The sequence below is a fragment of the Pseudorasbora parva genome, chromosome 5, assembly GCF_024679245.1.
Source record: "Pseudorasbora parva isolate DD20220531a chromosome 5, ASM2467924v1, whole genome shotgun sequence".
NCBI lineage: Eukaryota > Metazoa > Chordata > Actinopteri > Cypriniformes > Gobionidae > Pseudorasbora > Pseudorasbora parva.
The window spans coordinates 48,925,106-48,938,960 of NC_090176.1; the positions used below are offsets into that span (position 1 = coordinate 48,925,106).

Consider the following 13,855-nt stretch of genomic DNA (forward strand, 5'->3'; position numbering starts at 1 on the left):
CAGCACCGCCTCAGCCTAGTATCTCTCTTCATATGCAGGAAATATCACAAATTATTTTTGCTCGTCAGTCGGTGTGATTCGCTGTAATGCAGATGCACCCTAAGCAGTAATGATGCTGACATTTGCATTCTGTAGGAGATAGTGTGTGTGTGTGTGTGTGTGTGTGTGTGTGTGTGTGTGTGTGTGTGTGTGTGTGTGTATTCATGTCTGTCTTTTTTAATCTCTCTTATTCTCATGTTTAAAGAAGCTTTCTTATAAAAACATAATTAGATGGCCAGAGCAGTGAAGAAAAAATCAGTGGTATTTTTTTATTATTTAAAATATATTTATTAATTTATTTTTTATATTGTATATGTATTTGTTAAAGATGTATAATGTTAATACTGTAAAACAAAAACAATAAAGATGTATAAATATTTTATATTTAAATCATTTTTAATTTAAGTGAGCAGTGACATTTTGAGCTGTACAACATTTTCACATGAACTCATTATGAGAAATCCGACATACTATAGTAAAATATGATTGGGTCGTTCTTGACAGGTTTTGTGAGATTTACCCATGCATATAAACACACATACATGCACACAATAGATGTGGTGTGTGTGAGATTGCAGCTGATGGTCTGCTGTTGTCTCTCACCGTCCATCACCACACACACACTGAGCAGTGATGCCACAATACAAGATATGAATGATAGATGCGCCTGTCTGCCACGTCCATACGAGGCCGTATGTATGCATTTCATTTCGAATTTGCATGGACGTTGACGCCACTTGAGCTCCAGAAATGTTTTCTTAGACGCTTTTGTTTTTTCATTGATGGCCATTTGCATGATAAGTGATCGATTAGGCTACACGGATGATGTTTGTCTGATTCTGGTGTGTGTGCATTGATCATTTATTGATTGTTCCTCATATTGTTTGTAGGATATGGAGTCAGCGGAGAGGCTGGTGTCCCCGACCTCCAGTCAGACCTCAATAAGAGCTACGGCAAACCCAGAAGACTCGCCGCCAACAACACACAGCAAGAGCGGTAAGAACACACACACAGAAAGCCATGAGCTGATCACACTCCTCAACGAGCTCTGCTCCCTCTGGTCAACGTTTCTCGCTCAGACACGCTTTACAGAACATGTGATGGGAATGATCTGGAGATTTCTTCCAATGGCACGGTTTTCGGTAAAATGCAAATATAAAATGTGGTAACAGTTGATTCAATATTACTTTAGTGTCGGCTCAAATGAAGTATGGCATTGCAAAACATCTTTTATCTCCTTATTTTGTTAAATTTCTCTGTTAGTTAATCGAGAAAGGCCCTATAATTTCAGAATCAGGGAATCCAGTCAGTTTCAGCCGGTCTCATGTTAATCTTGAGTACCTATAGTACTGCATCCTTCACATCTCTCAGTCTTTAGTTTTATTAGATTTATAAAAGACATACGCTGTACCAAATCTTTCTGGGAAAAGCCGAACTCTGGGATGCAATGCGTTGAGCTAAAGAGTCACGAGTGTACGTACATGCACACACACACACACCATATTAACAGAGCATCAGTATGACGCTTTGTAAATGGTGAGTTCAGCCGTCTCACACACTTCTGACAGTTGGACAGAAAATATAAAGAGCTGCTTTATAAATGAACACCAACAACTAAACGGACTCCTGGCCATCTGCTGATGATCTCCTGCTCTCGCTTAGATTGAGATTCATCAGAGAGATAGATTGTGTCCTTTTCCTAAACGCATTATATGCGCGGCGGGCGAACAGCTGATGTTTATGCAGAATAATATGCAAATTTATAAATTGCAATTCATGTTTTTTTTTTTTTTTACGTCTAATCTTTGTTCTCTCTTATGAGAAATGCCAAGAGAGAATCTCTTATTTTTTCCCTCCATTATTACTAGAGGTGTCTTTCCTCACTGATGAATTATGTATCTGAATATCTCTCTTCTTACGCACAAAAACAATCATGCTCAAAAGATAACCTGTTTTGACCAGAGCAATGAATTCAGTGTGTATGTGTGCATATTAGAGCTGATATATTAGTGATGATCTAATTCACTCAATTGCAAAGATAAATCAATTCAACTGAACTGCTTGACAAAATTCTGAGAAAATGTAAAAAAATCTCCCTTGACCAAAAGTAAACGGTAGTGATTTGGTGTGTGTCTGTGTGTGTATCCCATGTGCTTTATATTCATGTAAAAATAAATACAAATCCCTAGTACCAACTTGGTACTGAAGTGGTGAGCAATGATAACTGAAGGGTAAAATCAGACCTTAAAATGACTCAATAAAACATTATATAAATTGACATATTCTAATGAGCCCTAAAAAATTAATGTTACTCTTGATTTGATCATATTTAAAATTGTGTAGTGAATCTGAGGACATGAAAAAAATACAGGACATGTGACCGGTGAGTAAATTACAAAACGTTTAGTTTTGACTGAATTATTTATAATTTGTAATTATTTGAATACTTTTTGTGAAAGAAGTGGTAAAGCAAATGCATTTTACATACCTTTTTTTTTTTTTTTACTTTCCTCGTAGCGGGTCAATTCAGATTATTCAACCGCTTGGAGTGCATTAATATTTAAAGGCTGTTTGCAGACGCCTTTGCCTCTTGCAGTGGAGGGGGCAGTGGGGAGGGATGGAAACCAGCCTTTCGGACGTTTTTTTCCAGCCATTTATTTTCACTGTCTCATCCTGTATCGACAGGCCGGGCCTCAAAGGAGCTGACGCTAAATATGCAGCTCATTAGAATGAGATTCAAAGCAAAGATGGGCCTTTTTTTTGCATGTAAACGGCCATCACAGCAGCTCAGGGGACAAGGCCATTTTTTTTGTTTCTCTTGAAGGGAATTTTTTCTGTGGTCGTTCTCTATTCTCTGCGAATCCCTCAGGAGTTTAGCTGTAAATGACTTCAGGAAAAATAAAAGCCTTCAGCCCACCTAAGCAACGAAGAAAAAGGGTTCGTAAATGTATGAAGGTTTTTTTAATTTATGTATGCAGTTTATAGAAGCAATGTGCATTACTGAAATTCAGTGACGTGAGATATCTGATTCGTTTTTTAATATAGAAAAACACTTTCTATGAAGCCCATGCTTATAATGAATTGTAGTCGCATTTTAATCTTTATTTATACATAAATATTACTATTCGCTCATTAAGATTCATTAAGGCCTAAATAGCTTTATAACAAGAGTTGTGTTAAGTGTTATTTTTATAATTACTTATGTCGTGCATTTGCTTTTTCAATGTGCATGCTCAGAATCCATTATACACTGATTTATACGTTAGCAAAGATAAATTATTTCCAGAGACACTTGTTTACTGTATACTAATTAGTTATCAGTTGTCTTTATGGCTAATGTTTGCATTAGAGGTCAAGAATGGACATTTTGATTAGTTAAAATCTGTATCTCCGCAATATGCATGGTATTGCTAATAACAGTTTGGAATTATACTTAAAAAAAACATTAGAAAAGCACTGCAACAATATATTTTTTAATGTAACATTAAAAAATATACTGTTTTTATTAATAATTTCTGTTGTTTTTGTTCAAGTAAATAACTTAAAATGTATAGTGAGCACATCTTCATGGTTACTTGACATTTACTTAAAGAAAAAATGCATATGGTCCGTCCAATGCAATTGTTATGTCCATGTGAAATAAATTTAATTAATAAATAAATGGAGCTATAATTCATTTTAAGCATTGTCTTCATAGAAAGGGTTACCAAATATTTTTTTTCTTTCACTGTTATAGTTTTTGAAATAACATCTTGTCATGTAAAATTGCACTTACTGTGAATATTCTGATCATTTCTCTGACAGGCTTTATGTATCTGACTGTGACACATGCATGAGATATTTTTTGATTTCTCTCTTCAGGTCATTTGTTCCGAATGGTTGGCAATCAGAGCTTGGGAATTTCTTCAGTTTCCGGTGGCTTTCCCATGATCAATCATCCAGCCTTCAGTCTGCACTCCTCTTCCCCTGTCCGATCTGAATTCGGAGGTCTGGGAACTCTGGGAATGTCGGCAGCTTTGGCCGCCCACTCTCAGCTCGGAGCTTTGCCAGGTATGTTGGCCAAAAGATGTCATTAGCTTCAGGTGAAATGATGCTGGTCTGTGTCTGCTGGAGCTGCACGTTTGATCGTTAAAAGATCATGATCTCGATTTAAACACCCAGCAATCTACTTTTTAAGTAAGGAATAATTGACAACGGGCTGTTAAATTATTAGAAAAATAATGCACTCATGAGGTGGTAAGGTGGTAATGTGGTCACGAGTCTTTGTGCGTAGGGCTATTTTCTTACCCTAAATCCAAGCCTCCATTGCTAATTCCAAAATGTAATTTTAGAGCAAGTAACGGAGGCTTAAGCCACTGATATTAATGCAGTTATGTGAATTACCTCAGTTTGTGTGAATACTACTACAAAGTAAAAAAAATGACATTCAATATAATGTTGCTTTTAAAGAAAATGTGCTAAAAAACATGCTTCAAAATAATATCACCTATATAAAAAAAAAATATTTTTCGGGTTGGGGGTTAAATGTGAACTGGACATGTTTTTGTGAGCACATGGATAACATGCATCACCTTTATAGAGCTTTCCATCAGTCCATTGGTCCACGCTGAGGCCATGACATTTATGAAGGCCTGAATGCTTGGGGTCAGAGCTTTGCCTTAACCTCCTGAAGCGCTTTCAGCCCCTCACAGACTTTAAACGCTTCATGACACGCAATGCTTCTTTCTGGGCAGGAGCAGATGAGCAAGATTTTACAAATCTCTCAAACATTCAAATAGAACTAAAGTGATGCTTTTAAGGTTGTTACTTATAATCATATGATGCTCCATATTGTGTAGCACATGCTGTACTCGTTGTCATAATGTGTATGTTTACAAGAACCGTGTAAGCCATGTTTGAGACAGGTTTTGGAGAAAATAGCATGTGATGTCTGCTTTAGATTTACCATCTTCAGCAGGTTTATAATGAATGAAAACACACATCTGAAGAGCGGAGGCCTGTAATCACAAGATGGATTTTCTGTAGCTCTGAATCATTTAACATCACTCCTGAATGAAGGCAGTGGCTGTTTGTATAGATTTGTTTGCTCACTGAGGATTTATGAGCTAGTTTGTTTGTGGTTATGGCACAGTTGAGGATAAATTAAAGCTATTTTTGTGCTGTTTTATGGAAACTTCAAGCAAAGTTGAGGTGCTTATGTGTCCCTTGTTATTGATATGGAGAATGAGAACAATATACAGGACCAGCATTTTTTTTTTTTTTTTTTTTTTTTAGCACAGCTCTCTATATAAAAGTGGATGATATTATATCCAATTTTATTCACATACATACAGTATACACTATATATACAGCAATATATTAAATAGCAAATCTCAGCTGTCTGATTTTTTATTTATTTTTCTCAGCAAAGTGTAGCTATATCATCGCCCAGGTTTTTATATAAATTTGAATATATGAGGATGACTATATACAGTATACTCACATTTATACATTATAGCTAATGGCTTTGTTTGTCATGTCATCACAAAATGTAAACCGTATTATCGCGCAGCTCTAAGCTGACGGATGTGACTATAAGTCATGAAGATATTTAGATAATAAGTCATTCATTATAAATAAACATTAACATCATCATTTTTATAAAGCTGCTTAAATGTTTTTTGTGAAAAAATGATATAGATAATTTTGATTTGACTTGATTCATAGTATTTGATTGACACTTTGTAGGTATTTGGAATAATTTTGCACCTAAGGAAATTATTTAATAAATTACACCTGTAAAATTAATAGATACAATTAGATGAAATAAAAACTTTGAATGCTGACTCAACAATTTTTTGTCTGAAAGTAAAAAATAAATAAACAGAGGCTATTTAAGCCTTTATGCAGTTTAAAGAGAGAGTCTCACTTCCTATGAAATAGGGGTGGGTGATATGACCAAAATCTTATATCAATATATGAGTAATTTAATTTATCTATTGATATATATCACAATATAGTTATTTTAATCTCAAATTGATATCATAAAACCCTTTCAATATCATTTAAAAAGCTAATACTAGCCAAAAACACACAAAAAAAAAACACCTCTCAAGCTTGCTGGATGTAACGTATTCACTGTATTTATTAGTTGAAGTGAACCCATGTGCAGTTTTTTAAAATCGCAGTGTGAACAGATACAAAACAAAGACTTGGATTGACTAGGCCTTGAGCATTAACATAAAACCACCTGGACCATGGACATGAACTCACCAAACAGCGATTCAGAAACATGACTGAGAATTTCAAAATTAAAGACATGAAAGAAAACCCCAAAACCAAACGTGACACTGGACAAGTAAACAGTGATAAAGAAAGAGCAAAGAAAACAAACTACAATAGAACAAATACTTCAAGCACTAGAGATGCATTAGAGATATTATATTCATTCATTACACACAGGGTGATATATTTCAAATGTTTATTTCTTTACTGACAACTGACAACTAAGGAAAATCCCAAATTCAGTATCTCAGAAAATTATAATATTTCTTAAGACTAATACAAAGAAAGGAGTTTTAGAAATCTTGGCTATCTGAAAAGTATTAACATGAAAAGTATGAGCATGTACAACACTCAATACTTAGTTGAGGCTCCTTTTGGCTAAATTACTGCAGCGATGCATGACGTGGCATGGAGTCGATCAGTCTGTGGCACTGCTCAGGTGTGATTAGAGCCCAGGTTGCTCTGATAGTGGCCTTCACCTCTTCTGCTCTCACTGCTAAATGGTTTAAAATCACCTGTTTTTAAAATGCAATGCTTAAAATACACTTGCAAATAATACAGTTTCATGACTGCTTAGCATGGCAACGTCACATGAGCGTAACCGCAGTAGAGACGATAGTCTAATATCTCTACCGGTTGACAAATTTCTTCTGGTTAATCGTATCTAACAGTCGCCTAACCCTACCTATGATCCACTGTATGTGCTTCTCTGTGTTTCCTCAGATTGGTGGCGTTCTGTAGATGCTCAAGGTCAGGGGACAGCTGCCTTTTTTCCACATCTTCTTGGTCTGCCGGCATTATTCAGTGCATCATCGCTGAACCATGAACAAACCCTCCTCCAGTCTCATGCCCGACGCACTCCTGCTAAAGGTATAATTCCTTGAGGCTGAGTTTACATTCTGTTTTACTTGTAATACAGTCTGTCAAGTCATAATGCATAATTTTTTTCCTGAAAGTTATGCCAAGTTCTTGTTACGGCGAATGCATTGCAAAAAGTCACCAATTTATACACCGTATTAAATTAATGTTAAACAGTAAAAACAGTAATGTTAAAATTAAAATAAAGCCTTTTTGAATTCTATAGTTTTAAGTAACAGGACATAATAAAAAAATCTTGGTAACACTTTATTTTAAGGTTCAGTTGTTTTAGGTTCAGACTAGCTATTAACTAGTTGCTTATTACCATGCATATTACTAGGATCTCGGCTATTTATTAGCACTTATAAAGCACATATTAATGCCTTATTCTACATCCCTTAATCCTACCCAATACCTAAACTTAAATGCTACAAAAACTACCTTACTAACTGTTAATAAGCAGTAAATTAGGAGTTTATTGAGGAAAAAGTCATAGTTAAATAGTGAATATGTGTTTCCCATACTAGAGTGTTACCAAAATCATTAGGTTAGGTAGTTTGGCTATGGCAGTTAGGTAAATACAACCTCAAATGAACAACAACAATATATATTACGCAGTGTTTTTTTGTTTTAACAAAAGCTAGGCTGAAGTGGAGAAACCATGTGACAAACTATGTACCCCTATCCTGCTTCCATGGGAATTAAGATATACTGCGAATCCAATGTCTTTGATTAATTGATCATCAGCAAGCGTCACCAACTCTATAAAAGCAGAAGTTTTGGCAGTTTGCTGGTCTGGAGCATTCAGGTGTGTGTTAACACAATGACAAGGAGAAAAGACATCAGCAATGATCTTAGAGAAGCAATTGTTGCTGCCCATCAATCTAGGAAAGGGTTACACGTCCATTTCCAAACAATCTGAAGTCCATCACTCTACAGTGAGGAAGATTATTCACAAGTGGAAAACATTCAAGACAGATACCAGTCATCTCAGGAGTGGACGTCCTAGCAAATTCACATCAAGGTCAGATCGTGCAATGCTCAGAGAAACCATGAAACACCCAAGAGCTACACCTCAGACTCTACAGGCCTCGGTTAACATGTTAATGTTCATGGCAGTACAATTAGAAAAAGCCTGCTCTGCTGAAGTATGGCTCGTTTGGAAGGGTTGCCAGGAGAAAGCCTCTTTTCTCATGGCAAAGCATGGTTAAGGTTTGCAAAGTTGCATCTGAACAAACCGACAGGGTTCTGGAACAATGTTCTTTGGACAGACAAGACCCATGGGAAGATGTTTGGCCATAAGTCACAAAAACCAAACACCTTGTACTGTGCATCACGCTGATGGAGGGGTGACCATTGGGCTTGTTTTGCAGCCACAGGACCAAAGCACCTTCTGTCATTGAGTTGGCCAATAACTCCTCTGTATAGCAAAGTTTTCTAGAGTCAAATGTGAGGCTAACCGTCTGACAGCTAAAGCATTAGGTCATGGAACAGGACAATGATCCAAGCACATCAGCAAATCTATAACCGAATGGCGGAAAAAGAAAAGAATCAAGAGCCCCTTTCACACTGCATGTCGGACCCGCAATATTCCCGGAACATTGCCGGGTCGCCGTCTGTGTGAAAGCAACCACGTCCCGGGATTGATTACCGAATTCGCCCCGGGTCGGGGACCTAGTAATATTGCGGTATTCGACCCAGGACGAGCGCTGTGTGAACAAAAGCCGAAACTAATGCCGCAACGTGTACGTAGTTATCGTGCGACTCCTAGAGCTTGTTTTTTCAATAATACAACCCTGCAGTGCCAGAAGAGCTTGTCGGTGTTTTAAACGCAGAGAGTGTTCGTATACAAAAGAAACTAAAATTAAACAAGCAGAAATGAGCGCAAACTGGACACAAGTCGAGACCACGGAGCTCCTTACTATCCGCGCTGAAGCTGAGATCGCTCGCTGTTATACGTCACATCCGGATGTCACGTGTCAACTCGATCCGGGACCGTTAAGCGTTGTGTGTGAAAGCGCACATATTGCGGTATTTCGCTGGCAGTGTGAATGGACCAAATCGAAACAAATGCCGGGTCGCATTATCCGTGTATTTGCCGGAATCGCAGTGTGAAAGGGGCTAAGGTGTTGCACCATCAAAGTCAAACCTCAACCTGATTGAAGTGCTGTGGCAGGAGTCAGGACCTTCTGGGAGCTGTGCATAAAAAAATGCCCACAAACCTCAATGAACTGAAGCAACGGTGTAAAGAAGAGCGGGACAAAATTCCTCCACAACTATGTGAGACTGATGTAGACATATAGAAAATGATTAAGTCATGATCTTATTGCTGCTTAAGTTGGATCTACAAGCAATTACATCATAGGGTGTACTTAGTTTATCTCACATGCTCTGTGCCTTTTATTTTTGTTGTAATATGTCATGTTGTTGCTCATCAGAGGTTGTATATACCTAATTTTAAGACCTCTGAAAGACCAGATGATTTCTATTCATTATACGTGAAACCACAGATTTCCTTTTTACATTACTGTACATATATTTGTTGAGCTACCTGGACGTGTATTGCAATTATGTATACCATGGTCTGTCTGAATACCTGATTCTGACTGGCTGGAATGTGTGCATTAAAACCAATCAGTTCTGGAGCCGTTCTTTATTAATCACACACACAGATTCAGGAGCACAGAAACCTATGCTGTCTGTTTGCTACTGAATCACTGTTACATTTCTCTTGTGGTGCAAATATTAGTAACAGCTTTAACTTGTCAATGCTGGCAAATGACCATGGTATAAGTGGGATAATCCTCGGCTAGCTGTGCATAAAATCCAAAGATCTGAATGCACACCACGCAAGCAAACTCCAACCTTTTTGGTGAAAGTTTGCCATTCATTTTCAGTTTGATCTACCTATAGTTTACTGTACGGTATCATACTGTAACTAAAGATTTGTTTGTTTCATATATTATCTTTTCTGAAGTAGGGCTGAACGGCTCTGTCAATGGAAAAACAAACTCCACACCTTCTCCAGCCCTCAAACCTCCAGATCAGACCAAGAGTCCGAAAACCAGCTCAAAACCAGCACTACACCAGCTAGAAGAGAAAAACAGACTCAAAACAAAGGACCAGGTAAGGATTACACGACATTTGATAATCATTTACTCACCATCATGTTGTTTTAAACCCGTATGCTGTTGTATTTTCTAGTGGAATTCAAATGTTTGGTTCATTAGTTGACTCAGTAGATAAACAGTTTCATATTTTCCTGATATATGCAGCATTTGTATCAGTATGCTGTGAAACCACTTACTACAGTTGACACTTTCTGTCAAAAAATATCCACCTTTTTTGGGACTATTTTTAGTTTGTCATGTCAACTGGAAGGGTGACAGAAAGCTGTTGTTTGCGTAAACAAAGAAAAATGTGCGTGTTTGGCTGCTCCTGTCGACTGACATTGCTCTTCCTGACAGAAGCTTCGTAGCAAAGTGCCAGATGTCTCCATCAACAGCGACAGCCAATCAGCATCCAGCTCTGACAGCTCAAGCGATGCTCTTAGCAGCTCTGACTCAGATGACCTGGAGGATGTTGACGACGACGACGACGATGATGATGATGATGATGATGATAGTGATGATAGTGTGGACTCAGAAAAGTGCAGAAAAGATCCGAAAGGTATCCGAAAGGTACGTGTCATTGAAAAACTGTTCATTTTATTTAAAGTATTATTTAAAAAATAATTCATTCATTGAAATAAAGCTGTAATAAAAAAATATATAAATATTAGACGAGAATTAGATATAAGTGAAAAAAAGTATAACACTTTCTAATCCTAATACTGTAAATAAAAAACTTCTAAAGCGTTTATTAAACTTTGTTGTTAATTTAATAATTTGCTAATACAATATTAAAATCAAATGTTTAGTTGTATTTAATGGATCTCAGAAAACATGAACTAACTATGAACAGCAGTATTTTTATTAACTAGCTGCATACTCTTTTGCTCATTGTTAGTTGATTTTAGGTAACTGTTGTTAACAAATGGGACCTTATTGTAAAGTGTTACCAATAAATTAGAGATGAATAGAAATACTTAAAAAACACCAAAATTGCTGCATAAATGAAAATAAATGTATAATTATACTGGGAGTATAAGAAGTTGCTGTAGGGTGTTAAAGTCAAGGCAGCACATTGTACGTGCTCCGGTGGGACACAAAGGGTGTATTTGTGCTGGGATAACCCCCACGGAGTGAAAATCCATCGGATAAGTAGATCTAGTAGCACCGCAAACCTGACTCTGTCTCTTCCACATCAGATAGGGGCGCTCTGAACTTAGTGAATCAGGCAGTTAGGGATTAAGCTGTTTGTTAAAAACAACAAAATAGAGATAGATTCAGGGTTGTTTGCCAGGGATACATCTGGAACGATCCCGAATGCGAGGGCAATCATTCTTCGGTGACATCCCTGGCTAAGCAACAAACAAGGTAGGAAGATTTTTATTATTTTTGGTAGGGCTGTCTGAGTGGATGAGACCGAAAGGGAGAGTGGGATATCTGCACTTAGCCGCGAGTGAAGAGCGCCAGAACTGGCAAGGGTTTAAAACGCACAAATATTCTGACTGAAACTCTTTGACTCGTCCTAATCCAGATGGAGGTATTCTCTGCTTTTATTGTTATTTTTATTTCTTATGCATCACATTTTTATTCTTAGGTATTTGTTTCCTTTTCATGTGAAGCACTTTGAATTACCATTGTGTATGAAATGTGCTATATAAATAAAGTTCCCTTGCCTAGTGTATATAGTGTATAAGTGCTTATAGTGTATAAGTACTATTAAAAGAACACTGATGAAAAGTAATCATAAAGAAAAAGAATCTTTTAATAATCTTGTTTAAAATGAAATTGCCAAGATCTTAAAAATGTAATCTTTGTTTTAAACCCTTTATATAATTTAAGGGCCAGTTTTACTGACAGCCTGCTCCAGCACAACCCCTTTTTTGGCGTTAAAAACTACTGTCAGGATTTACTAAACACACTCAGTGAAGAATTTGCGCTGAAAAGACGTGGACAGGATTATTTTTGCGGCTGATCTTATTGCAAATGCATTTGTAGGAGTTTCTCTATCAGATGCAGTATTTATGGGAGGAGAGTGTTAAAATGAATCACACAAGGTGATTTACTAAGGTTTATGCTCATCAATTTACTGGTGTTTGTGCCATTATTTACCTCCCAAAAAAAGCATGTCTTAAACCAGATGCTAACTGGTAGATTGTATTGTCATTATGGAAATGATCGACTGCGTCTGTTTTTAATTTGATCTTTTGGCGCGATCAGTAGATCACACGCAGAACTTTACACTCTCATCACCACTTTTTTGGAATTGAGCTTGCACGCTAATTTGCTTTAGTAAATCTGGCCCTAAACCTTTATGTCATAAAAATATGGTAGTATGCTATTCTGAAGCTAGCCTTTGATCTGGTAGATGGCATTAATAAAAAGTATTATTACAAATAAAGAAAGTTATTTCACTCTCGTTCCAGCCTGCATCGCACATCCAGGCGTTCAGGCCCACGGAGGATCCCAGCAAACAAACCAGTGTCATCCACGCTACAGGTCAAGCAGCCAGCGCAAAACCACTTGCGTTAGTCACACAGCGGCGCAGAGAGCGGGATGCACCTTCCCCTAAAGACCTGCCTCTGTCCTTTACGAAAACCGCCTCACACTCATCCTCTCCAAAACCACCTTCCCTCACCCCATCGCCGAAGCCTCTGTCTTTCTCTCCCACACCGCCCTCCTCGAAATCCACTCCTCTGCAGTCGGACCGTCTGAAGACCTGCAAGAATTACCTCGACAAGACCCTACTGACCATTAACCACATCAGCAAACTCAAACAGGTGACATTCACATGATCAGAAAAACAAGACACTTTGCCAAACTTTTGAGTACATCCTAGTCATGTCTTTAGTTTTAAAATATGACTAGCATGTACTCAAAAGTTTGGCGTCAATCAGATTTTATTTGAATAATTAATCAATACTTTTATTCAGTGCGGATGCATTAAATTGCTCAAAAAGAACAGTGAAGACATTTATAATTTTACAAAAGATCGGTTAACACTTTAGAATGGGGAACACATATTCACTAATACACTCCTAATCTACTGCTTATTAGTAAGGTCGTTTTTGTAGCATTTATGTATTGGGTTTGATTAAGGGATGTTGAATAAGGTCATGCAGAATAAGGCGTTAATATGTGCTTTATAAGTACTAATAAACAACCAATATCCTAGTAATATTCATCGAAGGCTGCTCCTTTGTCTTGTGGTGTTCCGCAGGGATCCATTTTGGCTCCAACTCTTTTCACATTATATATGCTTCCATTGGGGTCCATTTTCAGAAAACATGGGTTGTCGTTTCACTGCTATGCGGACGACACTCAAGTTTATTTACCCCTAAAACCAAATTGTGATGGACTGGAAAAAATTAAGGCCTGCCTATCTGATGTGAAAGCTTGGCTATCTAGAAATTTCCTTAATTTTAATGAAAATAAAACTGAAATTATAGTATTCGGCTCATCGAATTCTATTAGTCAAATTACCTTAGGTAATGTAACACTTCCAGTTAAGGTTTGGGTGAAAAACCTAGGTGTCATTTTTGATGACGGTCTAAAATTTGACAAGCAGATAAGCTCGGTGGTTAAAT

General features: G+C 37.3%; 1 protein-coding gene across 8 annotated transcripts in view; it reads left to right on the forward strand.

Moving 5' to 3' along the window:
- LOC137075703 (bromodomain adjacent to zinc finger domain protein 2B) overlaps positions 1-13,855 on the forward strand; it is a 107,979-nt gene that overhangs the window by 51,039 nt on the left and 43,085 nt on the right. For 6 of the 8 annotated variants that reach the window (XM_067444603.1, XM_067444605.1, XM_067444604.1 and 3 more), the window contains exons 3-8: positions 930-1,035; positions 3,901-4,089; positions 7,027-7,173; positions 10,139-10,287; positions 10,629-10,841; positions 12,695-13,048. In XM_067444603.1, coding sequence (XP_067300704.1) covers positions 933-1,035; positions 3,901-4,089; positions 7,027-7,173; positions 10,139-10,287; positions 10,629-10,841; positions 12,695-13,048 — 1,155 coding nt within the window. In that variant the 5' untranslated portion in view covers positions 930-932. The remainder of the gene's footprint in view (positions 1-929; positions 1,036-3,900; positions 4,090-7,026; positions 7,174-10,138; positions 10,288-10,628; positions 10,842-12,694; positions 13,049-13,855) is intronic. The other 2 variants (XM_067444599.1, XM_067444598.1) reach the window with 2 other exon arrangements.